Source organism: Zalophus californianus, chromosome X (assembly GCF_009762305.2).
Source record: "Zalophus californianus isolate mZalCal1 chromosome X, mZalCal1.pri.v2, whole genome shotgun sequence".
NCBI classification, from domain to species: domain Eukaryota; kingdom Metazoa; phylum Chordata; class Mammalia; order Carnivora; family Otariidae; genus Zalophus; species Zalophus californianus.
Genome location: NC_045612.1, coordinates 86,330,647 through 86,357,176, shown reverse-complemented (window position 1 = coordinate 86,357,176; position 26,530 = coordinate 86,330,647). Strand labels below are relative to the sequence as shown.

The 26,530-nt window shown below is 38.0% G+C and overlaps 1 protein-coding gene across 13 annotated transcripts in view; it reads left to right on the top strand.

The window, feature by feature from the left end:
- CCNB3 (cyclin B3) overlaps window positions 1-26,530 on the top strand; it is a 62,014-nt gene that overhangs the window by 20,386 nt on the left and 15,098 nt on the right. For 12 of the 13 annotated variants that reach the window (XM_035725738.1, XM_027608987.2, XM_027608982.2 and 9 more), the window contains 4 exons: window positions 1,964-2,094; window positions 13,550-16,409; window positions 17,262-17,360; window positions 18,601-18,693. In XM_035725738.1, coding sequence (XP_035581631.1) covers window positions 1,964-2,094; window positions 13,550-16,409; window positions 17,262-17,360; window positions 18,601-18,693 — 3,183 coding nt within the window. The remainder of the gene's footprint in view (window positions 1-1,963; window positions 2,095-13,549; window positions 16,410-17,261; window positions 17,361-18,600; window positions 18,694-26,530) is intronic. The other variant, XM_027608986.2, reaches the window with a different exon arrangement.

Sequence of the window (26,530 nt, the reverse complement as noted above, 5' to 3'; positions counted from 1 at the left end):
TAGCTGCTTTTAATCTGGAACATTTCCATAGCCTTTCTTTGTTTTCATTGACATTACCACTTTTGAAAAATACAGTGCCACCTAGACACCCTTTTATATATTTAAAGATTTATTTCTTTGAGAGAGAGAGAGAGAGAGAGCGTGTGCACAGAGGGGAAGGGAGAAGCAAACTCCTGCTGAGCAGGAAGCCGGACTCAGGACTCAATTTCAGGACCCTGAGATCATGACCTGAGCCGAAGGCAGATGCTTAACTGACTGAGACACCTAGGCACCCCTAGATACCCTTTTAAAAATAGGACATTCCTCGTTTTATGTTTGTCTGATGTTTCCATGTGACTAGATTGATGATATACATTGTTGGTTGGGATACTATATAGGTGATACTCTGTCCTTAGGATATCACATCTGGAGGCCCATGATGTCCATCTGTCTCTTATTGGTGATATTAAATTTTGATCACCCAGTCAAGATGTTATCTGGTTTCCCACTGTATAATTACTGTTTATTTTTTTTCCTCTTGCAATTAGTAAGTGGTGTATGGGACACACTCTTAAGAGCCTGCAAATAACTTACTCTTCATCAAAATTTCCCCTAAATTTAGCATCCATTGATGATTTTTGTCTAAACCAAATCTTTATATGCACATATACATATATGTGTACTTAAACATCCATATACATATATCTGTATGCACAGATGCATATACATATACCCATATACTCAGATGTATATATACATAGACGTATTTAAGAGATCATGAATTTACACAGCTCCCATTCCAATACACAGGGTTTTTCCTTGCATTCCCCAATCCATATTTGTATATTCCTTCTACAATGAGGACATCAACACATTTACTCAGTATTGTAACACATCTAAAAGGGTTTCAAAATTACTTCATCCATGCCACCATAATAAACCTGTTAAAAAGAGTTCCAGATTTGGGATGCCTGAGTGGCTTAGTCAGTTGGGCATCTGCCTTCAGCTCAGGCCATGACCCCAGGATCCTGGGATCGAGTACCACATCAGGCTTCTTGCTCAGCAGGGAGCCTGCTTCTCCCTCTGCCTGCAGCTCTCCCTGCTTGTGCTCTCTCTCTCTCTCTGACAAATGAATGAATGAATCTTAAAAAAAAATTCCAGATTTATTTGCAATATTCTCTGCCACCCCACAAACCCATCCTGACTAAGAATGTGTATGTTGAGGGTATATAGTCCAAAACTGTGTTTACTTGGATTAGTTGTTTCTTGTATTTTCTTCTGTTTTCTTTTTCCTTTTCCCTTAGTGTGATTATGGTATCTATTTGGAATATAATTAGGTTCAGTTTGTTTCATTTTAAAGGCATAACTTTTAAATTTATTTTTACTGATATTACTCACAATCTCATGATCTCTCCTACTGTTTGGTAGAATTAGTCATGATTAGAGTTTATGGTGGAGCTCCCCGGAGCCCCATGTTAAGTAAATATCCCTTCAATGATGGGATAGATGTATGACAGGTAGTGTTGTGTTAGAGGCCTACCCTGAAAAGCTAGTTGATCTTGGTATACCCAGGTATTAAAGCCGGTTATATTACATTCCACCGCCCCCCCCGAATATCTTATGGAGTCAAAGTAGAATGTGATATTAACAAAACATCTTTTTGGGAATTTGCCAGCCAGTATACCTGACATGGAGATCAGAACTACATTCTGTGTATCTTGGAATCACTTAAGGCTGGTATTTGGCTAATATGTAAGCAGTACTATTATACTGCTAGCTTCCATTGTGATTGGTTGACACCAGTGCCACACTGGTTGTGGGATGTTTTGATTATTACTCCTGGGAACACCCAAACAAGGTGTCCAAGATGGGGATGTGGGTCAGAACTTTCCTGTAAGCACTACCTATTAAGTCATTTGTGGTTCTCTACATTTCCTTGCTTCCTTCTTACCCCCGTGCCCTCCCCCCCCCATGTTTTTTGCAGGCTTCTCAAAGTCAACCTGCCCAACTCAAGAAGGAATCCAATAAGGAGTTTGTTAAAGATGTTTCCAAGAAGATAAAAGGGAACACAGCTGCTCTTGGGTTGGCCAAAAACAATGAGATGAATAAGGAAAGGTGAGTAAGAAGAGACTCAGATGGCAGTGTTTTAGATGGTAAAGGAGAGTATATGACATCCTTTGACCTTTTGTCCCCCATTGAGAACAGGTTTAGTGAGCCACAGTGGTGATTACCACATCAACCCTTGGGTGCCCAGCTGTGGTTGCTGACATGTTATAGGCCTCTTCTCTCTCTTTCCATGGCCTGTGCATATTGAAAGAGCTGTTGTCATTGGGAAGTTTGCCAAAAGATCTTGTGCTCATCTTTTCTCTCTTTTAGTAATTCAGTCCCTGTTTGAGGTAGTCTGTGCTTGAGATTGTGGGGGCAACTTTTTAGGGGATACTCAGCAGCTGGCTGATAGCTTGCCAGTCTGCTTATCTCATTGGAAGCTTTTGGGAGAGGTTTGTTCCTTATTACTGGAGAGAAATTACTATCTCTGTAGGCCAAAAACCTATGTTTTCCAGATGTTACAGGGAACTGTTCACAGGTTCTGCAAGTAGATACGAGTATTTTCATTTGGGTTAGAAAAAGGATTTACCCCTAGGAAAACTTTTTTTAGAAGAAGAGTTAGAGAGTGGAGTGAGTCCTTTCTATAGCCTCTCCTCATCCCGGTGGGAATTACTTTCAGGAAAGAAAAGAATAAATTAGCTAGATAGCTATAGTAGGCTTAAGCATGGGTTCCAAAGGGTAAGAGAAGAAGGTTGGGGAATTCCAGAAAATTAGCATGTCAGGTCCACAGGACACTTTTCTAATTACCTAGCCAAAAGAAATCAAACCAGATTAGCATTTATCCCGACTTAGTTTCTTGCTGAGATGAAATTCCTGGGATTTCTGTGTGTATTTTGACTTTAATTCCCTGCATTATTTTCTTCTGACTTTCTTTTATAATTCTGACTTTAGCAGGGAAATCCTCACAAAATACCATGAACATTCTCGCCTTCAATCAGGGTTCAAGTGGAATGGACCTTAATAATAGCACTAGAACTAGTGGCTGACATTTATTGAGAGCTCACTGTAATCACACATTATTCTAAGTGGGCTTTTTTGCTAACAGCTTTATTGAGATATAATTTATATACCATACAATTCACCCATTTAACATGTGTAGTTCACACATTATATACTGAAAGCTTTCAGTATATTTGAAGTTATGCAGCCATCATCACAATGAATTTTAGAACATTTTGGTGAATCAAAAAAAAAAAAACCACAAAAAACAAACAAAACAAAACAAACCAGCCTATTATCTTTAGCTATCACCTCTCAATTCCCCCATCCTCCCCAGCTCTAGGCAATCACTAATCTACTTTCTCTTTCTATAGATTTGCCTGTTGTGGGCGTTTCATATAAATGGAATTATACAGTGTGTGATCTTATGTGTCTAGCTTCTTTCATTTTGTATAGTGTTTTTGAGGTTCATCCATATTGTTTCAGGTATCAGTACTTCATTCCTTTTTGTTGACCAGTAATATTCCATTGTATGAATATTCCGTACTTTCTTTATCCATTCTTCAGTTGATGGACATTTGGATTATTTCGACCTTTTGGTTATTGTGAATGGTGTGGCTATGAACATTTGTGTACAAGTTTTTGTTTGAACACCTATTTTCAATTATTTTGTCTACCTAGGAATATAATTGGGTCATATGGTAATTCTATGTTGAACTCAATGAGGAGCTGCCAAACTATATTCCATAGTGGTGGCACTATTTTACATTCCTACCAACACTGTATGAGGGTTTCCAATTTTCTACATCCTTGCCAACCCTTACTATTTTTTTTTTTTATTATGGCCATTCTAATGGGTGTGAAGTGGTATCTCACTGTGCTTTAGATTTGCATTTATCTTCTTTTTTTTTGAAGATTTTATTTATTTATTTGACAGAACGCAAGCAGGGGGAGCGGCAGACAGAGGGAAAGGGAGAAGCAGGCTCCCAGTTGAGCAGGGAGCCTGTTGTGGGGCTTGATCCCAGGATCCTGGGATCATGACCTGAGCTGAAGGCAGACACTTAACAGACTGAGCCACCCAGGCACCCCTAGATTTGCATTTTTCTGTTGACTAATGATGTTGAGCATCTTTCATGTGCTTATTGCCCACTTGCATACTTTTTTAGAGAAATGTCTACTCAGATCCTTTGCCCATTTAAAAAATTTAGTTGTTGAACTTTTCATTAAGTTGTAAGAGTTCTTTATATTTTCTAGATTTAAGTCTCTGATCAGATACGTAATTTGCAAATATTTTTATCTGTTCTGTGAGCTGTCTATTCATTTTCTTGTTGGTATCCTTCGAGGCACAAAAGTTTTTAATTTTGATGAAGTCCAATTTATTTTTTCCTTTGTTGCTTATGCTTTTGGTGTGCTAAGAGACCATTGCCAAATCTGAGGTTACAAAGATTTAAGATTTTCTTTGCAGAGCTTTAAAGATTTAGCTCTTAGGTTATTGATTCTATTTGAGTTAATTTTTGTTGTTAGTGTGTGTTAGGGGTCTAACTTCATTGTTTTGCATGTAGATATCCAGTTGTCCCAGCACTATTTGTTAAAAAGACTAATCTTTCTCCACCTAATTATCTTGGCATCCTTGTCAAAAATCAAATGACTATAAATGCAAGTGTTTATTTCTGAAGTCTCAATTTTATTCCATCGATCTACATGTCTGCCATTATGCCAGTACCACATTATCTTGATTGTTGGTGCTCTGTAGTGCATTTTGAAATTAGGAAGTGTGACTCCTCCAACTTTGTTCCTCTTTTTCAAGATTGTTTTGGCTATTCTGGGTTCTTTGCAATTCCTTATAAATTTTAGAATCAGCTTGTCCTTTTCTACTGGGATTCTTACAGAAGTTGTCTTGAACCTGTAAATCAATTTCAGGAGTATTACCGTCTTAGTACTAAGTCCTCCAACCCACAAACATAGGATGTCTTTTCATTTATTTAGACCTTTAATTTCTTTCAATGTTTTTGTAGTTTTCAGAATATAAATTTTGTACTTCTTTTGTTAAATTTATTTCTAAGCATTTTATTCTTCTTGATGCTGTTGTAAATGGATTTGTTTTCCTAATTTCATTTTCATACTGTTCATTGCAAGGATATAGAAATATATATATGATTTTGGTATATTGATCTTGTGTCACGGAACCTTGCTAAACTTGTGTATTAATTAGTTCTAATAGTTTTGGTGTAGATTCCTAGGACTTTCTATATGTAAATCATGTCATCTGCTAATACACAGTTTTACTTCTTGCTTTTCAATCTGGAGGCCTTTTATTTAATTTTCTTTTTTTTTTTTGAAAAATTTTTTATTAGGTTATGTTAATCACCATACATTACATCATTAGTTTTTTAAAATTTGTTATTGTTATGTTAATCACCACACATTACATCGTTAGTTTTTGATGTAGTGTTCCATGATTCATTGTTGGTGTATAACACCCAGTGTTCCATGCAGAACGTGCCCTCTTTAATAACCCATCACCAGGCTAACCCATCCCCACACCGCCTCCCCTCTAGAACCCTGTTTGTTTCTCAGAGTCCATAGTCTCTCATGGTTCGTCTCCCCCTCCGATTTCCCCCTCTTCATTTTTTCCTTACTGCTATCTTTTTCTTCTTCTTTTTTTAAACATATAATGTATTATTTGTTTCAGAGGTACAGGTCTGTGATTCAACAGTCTTGCACAATTCGTAGTGTTCACCATAGCACACACCCTCCCCAATGTCTATCACCCAGCCACCCCATCCCTCCCACCCCCCACCACTCCAGCAACCCTTAGTTTGTTTCCTGAGATTAAGAATTCTTCATATCAGTGAGGTCATATGACACATGTCTTTCTCTGATTGACTTATTTCGCTCAGCATAATACCCTCCAGTTCCATCCACGTTGTTGCAAATGGCAAGAGTTCGTTCCTTTTGATGGCTGCATAATATTCCATTGTGTATATATACCACATCTTCTTTATCCATTTCTCTGTCGATGGACATCTTGGCTTCTTCCATAGTTTGGCTATTGTGGACATTGCTGCCATAAGCATCGGGGTGCACGTACCCCTTCGGATCCCTACATTTGTATCTTTGGGGTAAATACCCAGTAGTGCAATTGCTGGGTCGTATGGTAGCTCTATTTTCAACTTTTTGAGGAACCTCCATACTGTTTTCCAGAGTGGCTGCACCAGCTTGCATTCTCATCAACAGTGTAAGAGGGTTCCCCTTTCTCCACATCCCCGCCAACATATGTCATTTCCTGACTTGTTAATTTTAGCCATTGTGACTGGTGTGAGGTGGTATCTCATTGAGGTTTTGATTTGGATTTCCCTGATGCCGAGCAACGTTGAGCACTTTTTCATGTGTCTGTTGGCCGTTTGGATGTGTTCTTTGGAAAAATGTCTGTTTATGTCTTCTGCCCATTTCTTAATTGGATCATTTGTTCTTTGGGTGTTGAGTTTAATAAGTTCTTTCAGATTTTGGATACTAGCCCTTTATCTGATATGTCATTTGCAAATATCTTCTCCCATTCTGTTGGTTGTCTTTTGGTTTTGTTGACTGTTTCTTTTGCTGTGCAGAAGCTTCTTATCTTGATGAAGTCCCAATAGTTCATTTTTGCCCTTGCTTCCCTTGCCTTTGGCGATGTTTCTAGGAAGAAGTTGATGCGGCTGAGGTCGAAGAGGTTCCTGCCTGTGTTCTCGTTTAGGATTTTGATGGACTCCTGTCTCACATTTAGGTCTTTCAACCATTTGGAGTCTATTTTTGTGTGTGGTGTAAGGAAATGGTCCAGTTTCATTTTTCTGCTTGTGGCTGTTCAGTTTTCCCAAGACCATTTGTTGAAGAGACTGTCTTTTTTCCATTGGACATTCTTTCCTGCTTTGTCAAAGATAAGTTGACCATAGAGTTGAGGGTCCATTTCTGGGCTCTCTGTTCTGTTCCATTGATCTATGTGTCCGTTTTTGTGCCAGTACCATACTGTCTTGATGATGACAGCTTTGTAATAGAGCTTGAAGGCCGGAATTGTGATGCCACCAGTTTTGGTTTTCCTTTTCAACATTCCTCTGGCTGTTGGGGGTCTTTTCTGGTTCCATACAAATTTTAGGATTATTTGTTCCATATCTTTGAAAAAAGTGGATGGTATTTTGATGGGGATTGCATTGAATGTGTAGATTGCTCTAGGTAGCATTGACATCTTCACAATATTTGTTCTTCCAATCCATGAATATGGAACGTTTTTCCATTTCTTTGTGTCTTCCTCAGTTTCTTTCATGAGTATTTTATAGTTTTCTGAGTACAGATTCTCTGCCTCTTTGGTTAAATTTATTCCTAGGTATCTTATGGTTTTGGGTGCAGTTGTAAATGGGATCGACTCCTTAATTTCTCTCTCTTCTGTCTTGGTGGTGGTGTATAGGAATGCCACTGATTTCTGTGCATTGATTTTATATCCTGCCACTTGACTGAATTCCTGTATGAGTTCTAGCAGTTTTGGGGTGGAGTCTTTTGGGTTTTCCACATAAAAGTATCATATCATCTGCAAAGAGTGAGAGTTTGACTTCCTCTTTGCCGATTTGGGTGCCTTTTATTTCTTTTTGTTGTCTGATTGCTGTGGCTAGGACTTCTAGTACTATGTTGAATAGCAGCTGTGATAGTGGACGTCCCTGCCGCATTCCTGACCTTAGGGGGAAAGCTCTCAGTTTTTCCCCATTAAGAATGATATTCGCTGTGGGTTTTTCATAGATGACTTTTATGATATTGAGGTCTGTCCCCTCTATCCCTATCCTCTGAAGAGTTTTGATCCAGAGAGGATGCTGTACTTTGTCAAATTCTGCATCTATTGAGAGGATCATATGGTTCTTGTTCTTTCTTTTATTAATGTATTGTATCACATTGATTGATTTGTGGATGTTGAACCAACCTTGCAGCCCAGGAATAAGTCCCACTTGGTCGTGGTGAATAATCCTTTTAGTGTACTGTTGGATCCTATTGGCTAGTATTTTGGTGAGAATTTTTGCATCCATGTTCATCAAGGATATTGGTCTGTAATTCTCCTTTTTGATGGGGTCTTTGTCTGGTTTTGGGATCAAGGTAATGGTGGCCACCTAAAACGAGTTTGGAAGTTTTCCTTCCATTTCTATTTTTTGGAACAGTTTCAGAAGAATAAGTATTAATTCTTCTTTAAATATTTGGTAGAATTCCCCTGGGAAGCCATCTGGCCCTGGGCTTTTGTTGGGAGATTTTTGATGACTGCTTCAATTTCCTTAGTGGTTATAGGTCTCTTCAGGTTTTCTATTTCTTCCTGGTTTAGTTTTGGTAGTTGATACGTCTCTAGGAATGCCTCCATTTCTTCCAGATTATCTAATTTGGTGGCATGTAGTTGCTCATAATATTTTCTTACAATTGTTTGTATTTCTTTGGTTTGGTTGTGATCTCTCCTCTTTTATTTATGATTTTATTTATTTGGGTCATTTCTCTTTTCTTTTTGATAAGTCTGGCCAGGGGTTTATCAATCTTGTTAATTCTTTCAAACAACCAGCTCCTAGTTTCATTGATGTGTTCTACTCTTCTGTTGGTTTCTATTTCATTGATTTCTGCTCTGATCTTTATTATTTCTCTTCTCCTGCTGGGTTTAGGCTTTATTTGCTGCTCTTTCTCCAGCTCCTTTAGGTGTAGGGTTAGGCTGTGTATTTGAGACTTTTCTCGTTTCTTGAGAAAGCCTTGTATTGCTATATACTTTCCTCTTAGGACCGCCTTTGCTGCATCCCAAAGATTTTGAACAGTTGTGTTTTCATTTTCATTTGTTTCCATGAATTATTTTTTAATTCTTTAATTTCCTGGTTAACCCATTCATTCTTTAGTAGGATGCTCTTTAGTCTCCATGTATTTGAGTTCTTTCCAACTTTCCTCTTGTGATTGAGTTCTAGTTTCAAAGCACTGTGGTCTGAAAATATGCAGTGAATGATCCCAGTCTTTTGGTACCGGTTGAGACCTAATTTGTGACCTAGGATGTGATCTATTCTAGAGAATGTTCCATGGGCACTGGAGAAGAATGTGTATTCTGTTGCTTTGGGTTGGAATGTTCTGAATAGATCTGTGAAGTCCATATGGTCCAGTGTGTCATTTAAAGTCTTTATTTCCTTGTTGATCTTTTGCTTAGATGATCTGTCCATTTCAGTGAGGGGGGTGTTAAAGTCCCCCACTATTATTGTATTGTTGTCGATGTGTTCCTTTGCTTTTGTTATTAATTGGCTTATATAATTGGCTGCTCCCATGTTAGGGGCATAGATATTTACAATTGTTAGATCTTCTTGTTGGATAGACCCTTTAAGTATGATATAGTGTCCTTCCTCATCTCTTATTATCGTCTTGGTTTAAAATCTAATTTGTTTAATATAAGGATTGCCAGCCCAGCTTTCTTTTGGTGTCCATTAGCATGGTAAATGGTTTTCCACCCCCTCACTTTCAATCTGGGGGTGTCTTTGGGTCTAAAATGAGTCTCTTGCAGACAGCATATGGATGGGTCTTGTCTTTTTATTGGGGCATTTAGCCCATTTACATTCAGGGTAACTATTGAAAGATATGAATTTAGTGCCATTGTCTTGCCTCTAAGGTAACTGTTACTGTATATTGTCTCTGTTCTTTTCTGGTCTTTGTTACTTTTAGGCTCTCTTTTTGCTTAGAGGACCCCTTTCAATATTTCTTGTAGGGCTGATTTTGTGTTTGCAAATTCCTTTAGTTTTTGTTTGCCCTGGAAGCTTTTTATCTCTCCTTCTATTTTCAATGACAGCCTAGCTGGATATAGTATTCTTGGCTGCATATTTTTCTCATCTAGTGCTCTGAATATATCATGCCAGTCCTTTCTGGCCTACCAGGTCTCTGTGGATAGGTCTGTTGCCGATCCAATGTTTCTGTCATTGTAGGTTACAGATCTCTTGTCCCGAGCTGCTTTTAGGATTTTGTCTTTGTCTCTGAGACTCGTAAGTTTTACTATTAGATGTTGGGGTGTTGACCTATTTTTAGTGATTTTGAGAGGGGTTCTCTGTGCCTCCTGGATTTTGATGCCTGTTGCCTTCCCCAAATTAGGGAAGTTGTCTGCTATAATTTGCTCCAATATACCTTCTGCCTCTCTCTCTTTCTTCTTCTGGGATCCCAATTATTCTAATATTGTTTCCTCTTATGGTATCACTTATCTCTCAGATTCTGCCCTTATGATCCAATAGTTGTTTATCTCTCTTTTTCTCAGCTGCTTTATTCTCCATCATTTGGTCTTCTGTATCACTTATTCTCTCTTCTGCCTCATTTGTCCTAGCAGTTAGAGCCTCCATTTTTGATTGCACCTTATTAATAGCCTTTTTGATTTTGACTTGGTTAGATTTTAGTTTTTATTTCTCCAGAAAGGGTTTCTCTAATATCTTCCATGCTTTTTCAAGCCCAGCTAGAATCTTTAAAATCGTCGTTCTGAACTCTAGTTCCAACATCTTACTAATGTCCGTATTGATTAGGTCCCTGGCAGTCGGTACTGCCTCGTGTTCTTTTTTTTTTGAGGTGATTTTTTTTCCGTCTTGTCATTTTGTCCAGAGGAGAATAGATGAATGAGAGAAGAAAATGCTAACAGGGTAACGACGACCCCGGAAAAATATACACTAAACAAATCAGAAGAGACCTTTCAGAAAGTGGTCGCTTTTCTGTTCAGAGAGTTGCTGCTGTTCTTTTCTTCTATCTCCTGTTGAGTTCGTAGATGTTCAGAGTGGTTTGTTCCCTATCTAGCTGAATTCCTGCGTCCAGACGAAATTTAGGTCTTCTACTCCTCCACCATCTTGCTCCTCCTTATTTAATTTTCTTGCCTAGTTTGCCCTGGCTAGAACCTCTAGTACTATGTTGAATAGAAGTGTCAAGAGTTGGACATCCTTGTCTTCTAAGAATTGGGTGACCAACTTATTCTGGTTTTCTAAGATTTGCCCAGTTTTAATACTGAGAGTCTTGCATCCCAGGAACCCTCTCAGTCACAAAGACAACTGGTCACTCTATCAAGGAAGCCTACTATGATCACCCCAGACCTCTGGTATTGTAGATACTCAATACCTATACTAATGTTTCTTTCTTTTTTTAAAGATTTTATTTATTTGACAGAAAGAGAGAGCACATGCAGAGGGAGTGATAGTCAGAGGGAGAGGGAGAAGCAGGGTCCCCGCTGAACAGGGAGCCCAATGTGGGGCTCGATTCCAGGACCTGGGGATTATGACCTGAGCCAAAGGCAGACGCTTAACCAACTGAGCCACCCAGTTGCCCAATTTCCTATACTAATGTTTCTTAAGAGATGGATTTGGAGAGGCAGACAGGAGCCAGATCACCAGGGCCTTGCATATCATGGCAAAGAGTTTGGAATTTATTCAGAGAATAGAGGGGTTTTGTCCTAAAGCATCAGCAATGCTATATGAGTTATATACTGCTACACTACAAATTTCCCACCCTCTAAAGAAGAGATAGATATCCTTGTTTTTTCCCTGATCTTAGGGGGTAAGCTTCAGTCTCTCACCGTTAAGTATGATGTTAGCTTTGGGTTTTTCATAGATGCCCTTTATCAAGTTGAGGAATCTCCTTTCTATTCCTAGTCTATTGAGTCCTTTATCATGAAAGGGTGTTGTATTTTGTCAAATGATTTTTCTGGATCTATTGAGATGATCATGTGGCTTTTGTTTTTTATTCCATTAATATGGCTTGATACATGAATTGATTTTTGGATGTTAAACTAACCTTGTATTCCTGGGACAAATCCCACTTGGTCATGGCATATAATACTTTTATGTGTTGCCGGATTTGGTTTGCTAGTATTTGTGGGGGATTTTTGCACCTATATTTTTCAGAGATACCAGACTATAATTTTCTTGTGATAACTTTGTTTTTGGTATCGAGTAATACTGGCTTCATCGAATGAGTTGGTAACTGTTCTCATATTTTCTATTTCTTGGGGTTGTTTATGGGGAACTGGTAGTAATTCTTCTTTAGATGTTTGGTAGAATTCTCCAGCAAAACCATCTGGGCCTAGACTTTTCTTTGTGGGTAGTTTTTATATTAATTCAATGTTTTTGGTTGTTATAGGTCTACTCAGATTTTCTATTTTCTTTTTAAATCAGTTTTGGTAGTTTGTGTCTTAGGAATTTGTCCATTTCATCTAAGTTACCTGATTTATTGGCATACAGTTAGTTTTGAACTATTCTTTGTTTTACATGTTTTTATTGCATATTAAGTAATCAAATTTTCACAACAACCCTATAAAGAGGTAATATCCCCATTGTATAGGTGAAAAAAGTGAAGCACAGACAGTTAATTTGCCCAAGGTCACCCAGCCAGTAGGTGGGGGAGCCAGGATTTGAATCCAGGCAGGTTAGCTCTAGAAGACATACTCTTTATCATAACTAGATTATCTGGAGACTACCTTTAAAAGTTCTCATCAGGGGGGACCTGGAATCTATCTGGCCATGTGGAACCTCTCCAGGTACTTCCTTTTTTTTTTTTTTTAAACAATACAGTGGTTTTTAAATTATATTCATAGAGTTTTACAGCCATCACCACTATTTAATTTTAGAACTTTTCAATACCCCCCCAAAAACTTGAACCTGTTAGTAGTCCCTTTCTTTTCCCAGGTCCCCCCTTTTACCCACCCCTTCCCTTCCCCTTTCCAGCCACAGGCAACTGCCAATCCACTTTCTTTTGTGGGTACACCTCTATGGGTATGTCTATTCTGGAGATTTCATATAAATGGAATCATATGATATCTACTTTTGGGGGCATTCACTCTTGTTCAGACTGATGGTTGTATTTGCCTTCAATTCTCTCTTATTCTAATTTCTAGTCCTCCAGTGATTTGGTCACACTAGGTTAGTTACTAATTGGATGTGCAGTCCTGTTCAAAACAAAGCTTTGAATCTGACCCATGTGAACAAATGTCTATTGTGGTCTTTTTATTCTCTCCTTTGGGAAAGTATCTCATGAATAGCTTAGGTTGAAGGGGATGTGGTTAGATACCACCAACATTAAGTACCAGCCCACCTTTCTAAGCCTTCATAAGCTTCTCTCTCATAATTTTCTCATAAGCCTTCAAACAATATTAATTTCAGCCTACATTTTACCAGATGCCTGGTGCTGATAGACAAAGATAAATAAATGCAGCTAGTGAGGGAGATTGATACAATAACAGATAACTCATACAATGTGGTATTAGAATAAAGGCTTTATATATGAATAAAGGAAATAATTCATATTTAGTAAAGTATAACCTGGATTTTAGGGGAAATTTTTCAGAAAAGTGTGAGGACCTAGGCCATAGAAACTATATAGTGTGCTTTGCTGATTCACTATGGTACCCATTGATTTTTACCCTTTAATCTGTCTCTTGAGGTTGAAGTCCTTTCCCCTTTTATAAATATAGCAACAAAATGAGATGGTTGGTGAGGATTCTAGGAACTATATTCTTCCTAATCAGATATTGTTTCCTTTACAGTTATAAGCTGGAACCCTCACCAGTAGTAGTCTCTACTGCCTTGGTACCAAATATTATGGAGAAACCACTCATTCTGGAGATACCTACCATCTCTAAAACAACCACTACTGAGGAGGTATCATTTTTCAAAAAGCCATTAATTTTAAAAGAGGAACTCACCACTGAGAATACAAGCCTTTTCAAGAGGTCATTATCTTTAAAGAAGTCCACAAATCAGGGGGAGGTATCCCTCATGGAGAAGCCACCATCCTTACAGGAGGAAGCTGACAACACTGATGAGTTTGTTGTAGAGCCAATGACTTTTGGGAAGAAGCATAAAACTGAGGAGGCAGCCATCACCAAAGGAACATTATCTTTAAAGAAGATGTGTACATATCAGGGGGATTTGGCTTTGCAGGACATCACTGTTGAAGGGGATTCCTTCTTTATGGAGCCAACAGACTTTAGAAAGAAGCCTAAAACAGAGGAGGCAACCCCCACCAAGAAGGTGTTATCTTTAAGGAAGAAGAAGAAGTATACCGCTCAGGGGAAGGTGTCCCATATGGAGAAACCACTAGTATTTCAGAAGACCACCTCTGAAGAGGAGTCCCTCATTAAGGAGCCACTGGCTTTCAAGAAGAAACCTACTAGCAAGGAGGCAACCTTCACCTTGAGGCCATTATCGTTAAAGAATTGTACTATTCAAGGGAAGTTGGCTCACTTGAAAAAGCCATTAGAATTGCAGAAGACCACCTCTGGAGAGAAGGCACTCATTAAGGAGCCATTGGAGTCTCTCTTCCAGGAGCCATCTGCATTGCAAGAGAAGCACACCACTGGTGGGGAGGTGGTCCTCTTGAAGAAGCCACAGGCATTGGAGGAGGAGAAGGACGGTAAGGATAAATATCTTATGGAGCCAATGTCCCTTAGGAAGAAACGTACTACCAAGGAGCCAAACCCCACCAAGAAACCATTACCTGTAAAGAAGAAGTGTACCATTCAGGGGAAGATGTACCACTTGAAGAAGCCACTAGCATTGCAAAAGATCACCTCTGGAGAGAAGTCATTCGTTAAGGAGCCACGGTCCCCTAAGAAGAAGGACACCACTGAGGAGTCGCTTTTCCATGAGCCACCCACATTGCAAGAGGAGCACACCACTCAGGAGGAGGTGTCCATCTTGAAGAAGGCCTTGACCTTGCAAAAGACTCTAACTGAGGAGGAGTCACTTTTAAAGGAGCCTTTGGCTTTTAAGAAGAAACGTACCATTGAGGAGGCAACCCCCACCAAGATGCTATTATCTTTAAAGAAGAAAAAGTGTATTAGTCAGGGCAAGGTGTCCTGCTTGAAGAAGCCACTAGTATTGCAGGCCACCTCTGGAGAGAAGTTGTCCTTTAAAAAGAAGTCTACCACCGAGGAGGAGTCTCTCTTCAAGGAATCACCTATGTTGCAAGAGAAGCATACCACACATGGGGAGGTGGCTCTTTTGAAGAAGCCAGGGGCATTGCAGGAGAATGTTGATGGTGAAGATGAATTTCTTATGGAACCAGTTCCCTTTAGGAAGAAACATACCACAGATGAGGCAGTCTCTACCAAGGAGCCTTTATCTTTAAAGAAGAAAAAGTGTGCCTCTCAATTAATGATGTCCATCTGCCAAGAACTGTTGGACTTTCAGAATATGATTAGCAAAGATAAGGAGTCCTTGTCACTTAGGAATAAGTCTTCAACTGAGGAGGAAATCCTTACCAAGACACCGTTATCTTTAAAGAAAAAGCAATTCATGCAAGGGAAGATGTTCCTCTTAAAGAAGCCGCTGGTCTCAGAGAAGACCACCTCTGAAGAAGAGTCACTCTTTAAGAAGCTATTGCCCTTTAATAGAAAGTCTATAACTGAAAAGGAGTTCCTCTTCCAGGATCCACCTGTATTGAAAGAGAAGCACACCACTCTGCAGGAGGTGTCCCTCTCAACTAAGCCATTGGCCTTGCCAGAAAAGACCACCACTGAAGAAGAATCGTATATTAAGGAACCAGTGACCTTAGAGGAGAAACCTACTACTGAGGAGGAATTCCTTTCTCAGGAGCCATTTTCATTGCATGTTAAACCTACCAGCAAAGATGAGTCCCTCTTCTGGAAGGCTTTGGGCTTGCAGAAGAAGACTGATACCAAAGAGGATTCTTTGAAGAAGCTGTTGGCTTTGCAGGAGAAGTGCACTACTGAAGAGGAATCCCTTTTAAATAAACCATTGGTTTTGCAGGAGGAGCTCTCCACCGAGGTGGCAACAAGCATTGAGAAGCAATTATCTTTAAAGAAGAAACCCATTGCTCAGGGAAAAGTGTTCCTCTTGAAGAAGCATTTGGCCTTGCAAGAGAATATCACCAATGAAGAGTCCTTTATTAAGCAACCACTGGCTTTTCAGAAGCCCAGCATTGAGGGGACCATCCCAAGGGAGTCCTTGGCCTTGCAAGAGAATCCCACAGTTGAAGAAGAAGCTACCCTGAGGGGGCCCTTGGCCTTGCAGGAGAAGCCCAGCAGGGAGAAGGAGACCTTCTTCAAGGAGCCATTGTCCTTTCAGGAGAAACCTACCCTCAACAAGATATTCCATGTCAAGGAGACATTTGCCTTGAATGAGAAACCCACCACTGGGAAGGAGTTGTCCCTGAAGGAGCCATTGGCCTTGCAAGAGAATCCCACCCAAAAGGAAGATAACTCTCTCAAAGATTTCTTGATCCTCCAAGTTGAAACCAGCTCATATGTGTCCAGCACTGCCCCTGAACCCAGAACAGGCCTGTCCAGTGTGGGCAAGTTCAATATCACAAGCAAGTCCAGTGCTTGTGAATCCAGTTCCAATAAACCTTCCTCATCTTGGGGCAAGAGGTCACAGAAGGAGGTATCCTGTTCTCTTTCTTCTTAAATTAGATGATGTGTTCTTTGTTGTCCTGTAGGTGGCTGCTAGCAAAGAGATTTTTTTTTGCCTTCCTAAGCAATTGGTCTGGATATAGTAAGCTATAGTAAATCAGGTTGTCCTTGTGGGATCTCTTGACTTTCTGATTGGCATAGAAATACACCCAAACAATTAGAAATTATTTATTCCAGGAATACCCACAAGGATCTAGAATATTGTGTGTGTGTGTGTGTGTGTGTGTGTGTGTGTGTGTGTGTGTGTGTGTAAATTGCCTTTCTTAGTAATTGCAATCTGCATTACAGTGGACTCCAGTCAAAGATGAGTAAAGTCTACAGAGGCATCTCCCAAGGAAGATGGTATTTAAGTTGAAAATTGGAAGGATGAAGGAATGAGATTTGGCAAGCAGGAGGAGAAATACCCCTCCTATAGGCAAAACAAACTGGGTAGAGGTGTAGAAGGGAGGAAAAGGCTACCAAGAAGATTAATTGGGTTAGATCAAAGCATTGGGACAAAACAAGTGACTTAAGAAGATACGTGACATAATTTGAAATAGTAAAATAAGAGTGTTTTTCCTGGAGAGTCTTGAACTTACCTGTAAAAATGGTGCCTAGTTCCTAGGGCAGAGCAGGCATGTACAAGAAGGACTAAACATTTCATGGTCACTTGGCAGTATGAGGATTGAAGGACCAAGGGGTGCTCTGTTGTGGCCCAGGATGTATGAGGCTTGAGGAACCTTAGCAGAAGATGACAGTGGGAAGAAAGAAGTATATCCTTTATGTGTGTGTGCTAAGCCTTCCTTGGAATTTTTCTCCTAATATCTTTTTGGTGATTTCCAAGCAGGTAGCCCCATTGGAGGATATTGACAAGAACCACAGTGATCCATTTTTCAACCCAATATATGCCAAGGATATCTTCAGTTACATGAAAGAGAGAGAGGTATGTAGGTGGCTGTTGGAGGGGAAGGATTTCTAGGTCTCATTTCCTCATCATTCCGTCCTTCAAATGCAAGTTGAAAGGGGAGGTAATGATGATGATTAAAATAATAGCAACAACTGACATCAACTGGTAGCTTACCATAAGTTAGACATTGAGACTAAGGGGTTTATAGACATTATCTTGTTTAATTCTCCCAATAACTTCATGATGGTATGTATTATTATCTCCTTTTTATAGATTGGAGAAACTGCTCAGAATCACACAACTAGTATATGGTAGAGCTGGGATATGGGCTAAAAGTCTGATTACCTTGAAGACCATAAGCCTGTGCCTCTAATTGTTGAGGAGACAGTCTCAGACACAAAAATAGTCTTCTTCTGAGTGGCTGCTCTTTGAGATCTTTTCCCTTCCCTATGCAAGTTTCTGGCATCATATGTAGAATCACTCTCCAACCTGGTGACATTTTCTTCCTCCTTTAAAATCAGCCAGTCTCCTTGACCACTAAAATTCATTGATTCCAAATTTTCTTCTCTCTTTCTCTCTCTAAACGGAACAGATGGGACCAAGATTATCTACCAACTAAAATTTTAGCAGGCCATGCATAAGAGGGAGGATGGATATCTTGTCTTTAGAGACATAACATTTGATTTACTGACTCCAGACCCTTCACTTTTTCTAGTGTAGCTTGGAGGAAGTAAGGGATAATTTGGTATACTGCAAGTATGGGCCTTAGCTCAGCAGTGTCAGTTTTACTTGGGATCTTGTTAGAAATGCAGGAACCTAGCCCCACCCAGACCTTATAAATTAGAATGTGAATTTTAAAGATCCCCAGGTGGTATATGTGTTAAAGTTTGTGAACCACTGCTCTGCACAGCATGGCATTGTGCTTCAGATTGAATTGCAAAGAAGGGGCAGAACCTCTTTGATATTCATCTATAGTCATAGGTGTGTTCCTGCCCATATTCCATATTCCCCCTGGACTCCTCCATATCCACCCTGACACTTGAATATGATGTGCATCCATTTCCCAAGGATAACTAGAACTTGTCTGGAAAAGGAGACTTTGATCGGCCCCTATCTGATACCAGCTGAAAATAATGAGTTAAAACTGAAGAAGTTAATTATGTTGTTACAGTTCCTTTTTCTGAGATAATTAGTTGCAAGTATTTTTTTCCTGAGTTACAATTTTTGAACTATAAGAAGAGTTTATGGATTAATATTTCTTTTTTATTGCTGCCAGGAAAAGTTCATACTTAAAAAATACATGAACAGGCAGACTGACATCAGCAGTTGCATGAGGGCCATTCTTGTGGACTGGTTGGTAGAGGTGCAGGTAAGCCTGACAACTGCTGCTTTAAGGGGCTGCTCTTCTCTTTATTGATTATTCATTCAGTATCACCAGATGCCAAGCATGGTAAAAATTTTCTGGGTCTACAGAGCTGAGCCACGGTTCCTGCCTTCAGGGAGCTTATGATCTAGGGGGCAAGATAAGACATGCAGACAGATATGAGTACAATAAAAAGTAGAATATACTAGGTACCGTAAGAATGTTATATATAAGATACTGTGAGAACCCAGCGGAAGGAGAGACTATTTCTAGAAGAGGCAACGACGGTATGGTAGTTTAATCATTCTCAAAATTTTGTAAAAGTCTATTTAGTGATTTGGATAGGGGTCAGTGACAAAGTCTTTCAAGCTTTGGGTGAGATCGGTGATAGGAGGGACAGTGTGGCAGACATGGCAGGACCAGACATGGCAGGTAGCTATTTGTCCAGGGTTGGATGTTGAGGGAATAGTGCTATGAATACTTAATTATCATTTTACACAAAGGAAGGAGAGTCCAGAATAGTACCTGGCACATAGTAGAGTGTCAATAAATATTTGTTGAATGAATGGAATTGAATGGCTTGCAATGGAGTTTGCAAGAAAATATAAGGCATAGGCTATGCCCAGAAGAGTCTTAACTATATAATTAGGAATAAAAGGTAATATAGTTTAATATCCTTTATTCAGTACCAGAGGAGTGGTTCAGGGTCACTTTGAAGTAACAGACCAGGAAAATGTGGTAGACACGATTTATTTGGATATCAATAAAGCATGAAAATGCCTCTCATCTTATGAAAATAATAATAAATTAGATAAGAGTATAATTTGGGGGTGTCTGGGTGGCTCAGTCAGTTGAGTGTCCAACTCTTGGTTTTGGATCAGGTCATGATCTCAGGATGGGGAGATCAGGCCCTGCCTTGGGCTCCACGTTTAGCTGGGAGTCTGCTTGAGATTCTCTCTCTCCTTTTCCCTCTGCCCCTCTTTCCCCCACCCTCTCAAATAAATAAATAAATCTTTAAAAAGAAAGAGTAGAATTTGGGTAGATCTTACGTAAATAAAGCTGATCCCAAAGATTGCTGATCATTATTAAGCTAGAAGGAGACTTCTGGAAGATTGCCAGTGGACTTTGTTCTAATCAACATTTTTATTAGTGATGTAAATGAGAACAGAAAAGATAAACTCATCAAATATTGCATGGCGTGAGACTAGGAATAGGGATAGGAAATAAATGGATATCAGAGATAAAATATCTACTAGCTGGAATGATGAACTGAATCTTTTAAAAAAGCTTTTGTTATTTTTATTGCACAAAAACTCGCATTTGTTATAGCAAAGTAATAAATTATATAATTACCTGTGATCCCACAACTCACAACCACAGTTAATATTTGTGTGTGTATATTATTCCTCCACTTTAAGTGGTGGTCATCTACTTTAGGGGTGCACCTCGAGTGCATGGATCATAGAATCACAGATGCCCAGGTCCCATCCCATACTATCAAATCAGAATTGTGGGGGTGTGGCCCAGGCACATATATATATTTTCTGTTTTTTAAAGAATTTTTTATTACTTTATTCATCATGGTAAGTATACTCCTTAATCTCCATCACCTATTTCACCCATCCCCCCCCCCACCTCCCCTCTTGTAACCATCAGTTTGTTCTCTATAGTTAGAGTCTGTTTCTTGGTTTGCCTTTCTCTCTTTTTTTCCCTTTACTCTTTTGTTTCGTTTCTTAAATTCCTCATATGAGTAAGATCATACGGTATTTGTCTTTCTCTGATGGACTTACTTCACTTAACATCATACTCTCTAGCTCCATCCATGTTGTTGCAAACAGCAAGATTTCATTCTTTTGTATGGCTGAATAATATTCCATTATATATACTATATCTTCTTTATCCATTCATCTATCGATGGACACTTGGGCTGCTTCCACAGTTTGGCTATTGTAAGTAATGCTGCAGTAAACATAGGGGTGCATGTATCCCTTTGAATTAGTGTTTTTGTATTTTTTGGGTAAAGGGGCACATGTATTTTTATAAAGCTCCACAAGTGATTTTTTTTTTTAAGATTTTACTTGTCAGAGAGAGAGCACAAGCAGGGGGAGTGGCAGGCAGAGGGAGAAACAGGATCCCTGCTGAGCAGGGAGCCCAATGTGGGGCTCAATCCCAGGACCCCGAGATCATGACCCGAGCCAAAGGCAGACGCCCAACCATCTGAGCCACCCAGGCGCCCCTCCACAAATGATGTTAATGTACACCTTTTGATAGAGAATCACAGTTCTAGAAAACATATATAGTGTTTTTATAACTTTAATTTTCATATTTTTAAATGGTAAATTGGACTTTTGGGTATATAGTTCTACGAAATTTTAACATTTGTTTTGAAATAAGATTCACAAGAAGTTGCAAAAAACAGTATAGGGAAGTCCTGTGTAACTTTCACCTACTTTCTCCCGATGGTAACATTTCGCATAACTATAATTAGTGTCATAATTAAGGTCTACAGGCCTTATTTAAATTTCATAAATTTTACATGTATTTATTTGTTGTGTGTGTTTTGTCTGTATAGTTTTATCAAACATAAAAATTTTGTAAGCACTACCACCACAGTTGAGACACAACTGTTCCATTACTACAAGGATCCCTCATGTTACCCTTTTATAGCAACAGCCGTCTTCCTCCCCTCCCCTTCCTGTTCCTGGGAACTCCTAATTTGTTTTCACATCTATATCTTTGTAATTTCATAAATGATATATAAATGAAATCATACAGTACATAACCTTTTGAGATTGACTTTTATCATTTACCATAATTCCCTTGAGATCCACCTGTAGTGTGTAAGAGTTCTGGTTGCTCTGTATCCTTGTCAGCACTTGGTATTAGTATTTTTTAATTTTAGCCATCTAATAGGTGGGTAGAGGAGTCTCACCATAGTTTTAATTTGCATTTCCTCAGGGGCTAATAATGTTGAACATCATACTTGTCATCCATATATCCTCTTTGGTCAAGTGTCTTAAGTCTTGCCCATTTCTTAAATGGGTAGTTTCTTTTTTTTTTGTATTATGTTCAGTTAGCCAATATATAGTGTATTTTCTTTGTATCAAGTTATTGAGAGTTCTTTACGTATTCTGGATACAAATTCTATGTTGGATATGTGATTTACAAATATATCCTACCAGTCTGTAGCCTTTTTATTCTCTTATTTGGGTCTTTCACAGAGCAAAAGGTTTTTTTGTTTTGTTTTGTTTTTTGTTTTTTAATTTTTATAGTCTAGTTTTTCAGTGTTTTCTGTTATGGATTGTGCTTTTTAAGAATTCTCTGCCTGAACCTAGGTCATGAGTATTTTTCTCATATTTTATCTGAAAGTTTCATAGTTTTAACATTAAATCTGTAATCCATCTTTTTTTAAAGTTTTTTTTAAAATTTTTTATTTATTTGACAGAGAGACAGAGAGAGAGGGAACACAAGAAGGGGGAGTAGGAGAGGGAGAAGCAGGCTTCCCGCTGAGCAGGGAGCCCGATGCGGGGCTCGATCCCAGGATGCTGGGATCATGACCTGAGCTGAAGGCAGACGCTTAACCATCTGAGTCACCCAGGCACCCCTGTAATCCATTTTGAGTTAATTTTTGTATAGTATGAGGTTTTTGAGGTCAAAGTTCTTTTTTTTTTTTTTTTTGCATATGTATCTCCATTTGTTCTAACACCATTTGTGGGAAAATATACTTTTTTCCTACTAAATCGCTTTTGCATCTTTGCCAAAAATCTGTTGACCTTATTTGTGTGGGTCTATTTCTATTATTATTTCTATACTTTATCCTGTTTTATTGATCTCTATGTCTGTCACTTTGCCAATATCACACCGTCTTTATTCCTGTAGTCTTATAGAAAGTCTTAAAACTAGGTAATGTGATCTGTCCAGCTCCATTCTTCTTTTTCATAATTGTTTTAGTTATTCTAGTTCATTTGCTTTTCTATATAAATTTTAGAATCAGTTTGTTTATATCTCCAAAAAAATCCTGCTGAGAGTTTGATTGGAATTGAGTTACATCTTGTGCAGAAAAGAGTTAACAGGCCAAATACTGCTATCCTTAGAAAGTCCTGTTTGCAAAGTTGGCCCTTGTCTGGGCATCTGAGTTGACTGGTAAACAGTTCCCTACAGTGCTATAAAACCCTCCCTTTAATGATAACTGTGCCGAAACTCTTTGTATTAACAATGTGGTTTAGTGATGAACACTGGGGAGGGTATGTGCTGTGGTGAGCACTGTGAATTGTGTAAGACTGATGAATCACAGACCTGTACCCCTGAAACAAATAATACGTTATATGTTAGTTAAAAAAAAAGCAATGTGGTTTATTCTGAACACCTGCTTTCCTTTTGTGAGTCTGAAATTTTGGTACATGCTAGGCAGAGAGTGTTTACATGACTAGCTCCCAATAAAATCTTAGGCACTGAGTTTCCCTGGTAGACAGCACTTTACATGTATTGTCATGTCTCATTCCTGGAGGAATTTAATGCATTCTGAGTGACTTTATTGGGATAAGACTCTTGAAAGCTTGTTTCTTGTTTTTGGCAAGTTTTGCCCATGTTCTCATTTACTTGATTTTGCTTTCTATCTTTTGTTATAATAAATCATAGCCATAAGTATGACTATATGCTGAGTCCTATGACTAGGAATCATTGTACCTTGGGGTGGTCTTGCGGACCATCAACACACACCTATAGGTGAATTTGAAAAGAATTAACATCTTTTCTGTGTTGAATCTTCCATACCCACGAATGTGGTATGTCTTTCGTTTATTTCGGTTTTCTTTGATTTCTATCTTTTTATCATATAGATCCTGTACATGTTTTGTAAGATTTATACCAAAACATTTTCTTTTCTTGGAGCTACTGTAAATGATATTTTTCTTAATTTAAATTCAACTAGCCAACATATAGTACATCATTAGTTTCAGATGTATTGTAAATGATATTTTTAAAAAATGTAGTTTTCCATTTGTATACTACTAGTATGAAATATTGATATTTGTGTATTGACCTCGTATTCTATGACCTTGCTAAAACTTATTAATTCTTAGGAGTTCTTTTGTTTTTATAGATTTTTTTGAGATTAGCTACATAGATAATTATGCCATTTGCAAATGGGGACAGTGTTATTTCTTCCTTTCCAATAGGCATGCTTTTACTTTCATTTTTGTGTTTTATTGCAGTGCATAGTACTTCTATTATGATGTTGAATAGCAACAGTGAGAGTGGACAACCTTGCCTTGCTCCTGATCTTAGGAAGAAAGCAGTTAGTCTTTCACCATTAGTATGATCTTAACTGTAGAGTTTTTGTAGACACCCTTGATCAGGTTGAGAAATTTACTTTCCATTCCTAGTTTGCTGGTGTATGTTTATCATAAATGGATGTTGAATTTTGTAAAATGCTTTTTCCCCTCTACATCTGTTGATACAATTTTATTTGTTTTAGACTTAATATAGTAGATTACGTTGGTTGATTTTTAAATATTGAAGCAGCCTCATTCCTGGGATAAACCCCACTCGGTCCTGGTGTATTATTCTTTTTAAATATTGCTGGACTTCCATTTGCTGATAATTTGTTGAGGATTTTTGTATCTGTGTTTATGATGGGTGTTTCTCTGTAGTATTCTTTCTGTTTTTTTGTACTGTCTTTGGTTTTGGTATGAGGATGATACTGACTTTATAAAATAATTTGAGCATATCTCCCTCTTCTGTCTTCTAGAAGAGATATGTAGAATTAATGTTATTTATTCTTTAAATGTTCTGTAGAATTTACAAGTGAAGTTATTTGTGCCTGAAGTTTTTTTTTTCTTTTTCCTGAAGGATTTTAACTAAGAATATAATTTCTTTAATGGTTATAAGACTATTCAAGTTACCTGTTTTGTTTCAGGTGACTTTTGATTTGTGGTTTGTGGTTTTCAAGGAATTGGTCCATTTCATCTAAGTCTAATTTATATGCATAGAGTTGTTCCTATATTCCCTTATTATTCACTCTTTCATTCCTGATATTTGGTAATTTGTGTCTTCTTTTTATCAGTCTTGCCAGAAGTTTATCAATTTTATTGATCTTCTCAAAGAACCAGGTTTTCATTTCATTCATTTTCTTACTGTTTTTCTCTTTTCAGTTTTATCGGTATCTGCTCCAATTTTTATAGTTTCCTTTTGCTTTGGGTTTAATTTGCTCTTCTTTTTTAGTTTCTTAGGGTGGAAGCTCAGGTTATTGATTTAAGACCTTTCTTCTTTTTGAATAGAAGCATTTAATGATATACATTTCTCCCTAAGCACTGCTTTAGCTGCATGCCACAAATTTTGGGAGACAGCCTCTTTGATCCTTGGACTATTTAGAAGTTTGTCGTTTGATATCCAAGTGTTTGGAGTTTTTGCTATTATTTTTTGGTTATCAGTTGCTAGTTTAATTCCATTGTGGTCAAAGAAAACACTATGTATTATTGTAATTCTTTAAAAATTTAAAGGGTTAATACCCAGATATGGTCTGTCTTATTGAATGTTCCAAGTGCACTCGAGAAAATGTGTATTCTGTTGCTGTTGGATGGAGTGTTCGATAAATGTCCGTTGGATCCAGTTGGTTAATGTTGTCAGTTTCTTCATTATCCTTGCTGTTTTTCTGTGTACTAATTCTGTTGCTGAGGAGAGTACTGAAATTTTCAATTATAATTGTGAATTTCTATATTTTTTCAGTCTTGTCATTGTTTGCTGTGTATTTTGAAAATCTGCTAGGAACATACACATTGGAGATTAGTTATATCCTCTTTATAGTGTTTTGTGACTTGCTTTTTTTCTTTTGTAACAATGTTCATGTAATTGTGACATCTTTCCAGTGAAATTGATATATTTCTGTATCATTTATGTTGACTACATAGTATTCTGTTCTTCAACTGTCATTATTTATCCAACCCCCTATTAATGGACATTTAAGTTATTTCTGAATTTTGCTCTTAGAAATAACCGTATAGGGAACATGCATGTGCTTCCATTGTTCATGACTGTACTATTGTTTTTCTGTATTAAATTACTAGGAATAGAAGTATTAGACCAAAGCGCAGTGCACATTTAGAATTTTTGTACATACAGGCACTATTCTGAAATATCATGCCCATTGTATTTATACTGAAGAAAAGTGATTTTCTCATAATCTTAGCAAAATAGAGTGTTATATTTTTTGCCATCTGATAAATGAAAAATTTTAATGTGTTTTTTTAAGTTGATGTACAGTAGCATTGGCATTTTAAGTAGTTAGGTCCATCCGTTTTTCTCTTTATGGTTTTAAGATTTGTTTCTTGTTTAGAAAAGTCTTGTCCAGTCATAATTTAAATATTTCTCTGAATTTTTTCTAGAACCTTTATAGTTTCATGTTCACATTTTTAAATCTTTGTCTGGAATTTATTTTGATTTTGGTGTCAGCACCTATACACCTTACCCCAGTGATTATCCAGTTATTCTAATACCATTTATTGGTTTTCATTGTCCACTGGTTTGAATTGACATATTGTTTTATTATTGTAGTATAGATGGCATACAGTGTTATATTAGTTTCAGATGTACAACATAGTGATTCAGCAGTTCTGTACATTATTCCATGCTCACCACAATAAGTGTAGTTACCATCTGTTGCCATACAGCATTATTACAATATTATTGACTGTATTCCCTATGCTGTACTTCTTACCTGTGTGACTTACTTGTTTTATAACTGGAAGTTTGTCCCTCTTAATCTTTAATCACATATACTTGGGTTTGTTTATGGTCTTTCCAATTCTGTTCTTTAGTACATTTGTCTATTCTAATATCAGTAGTA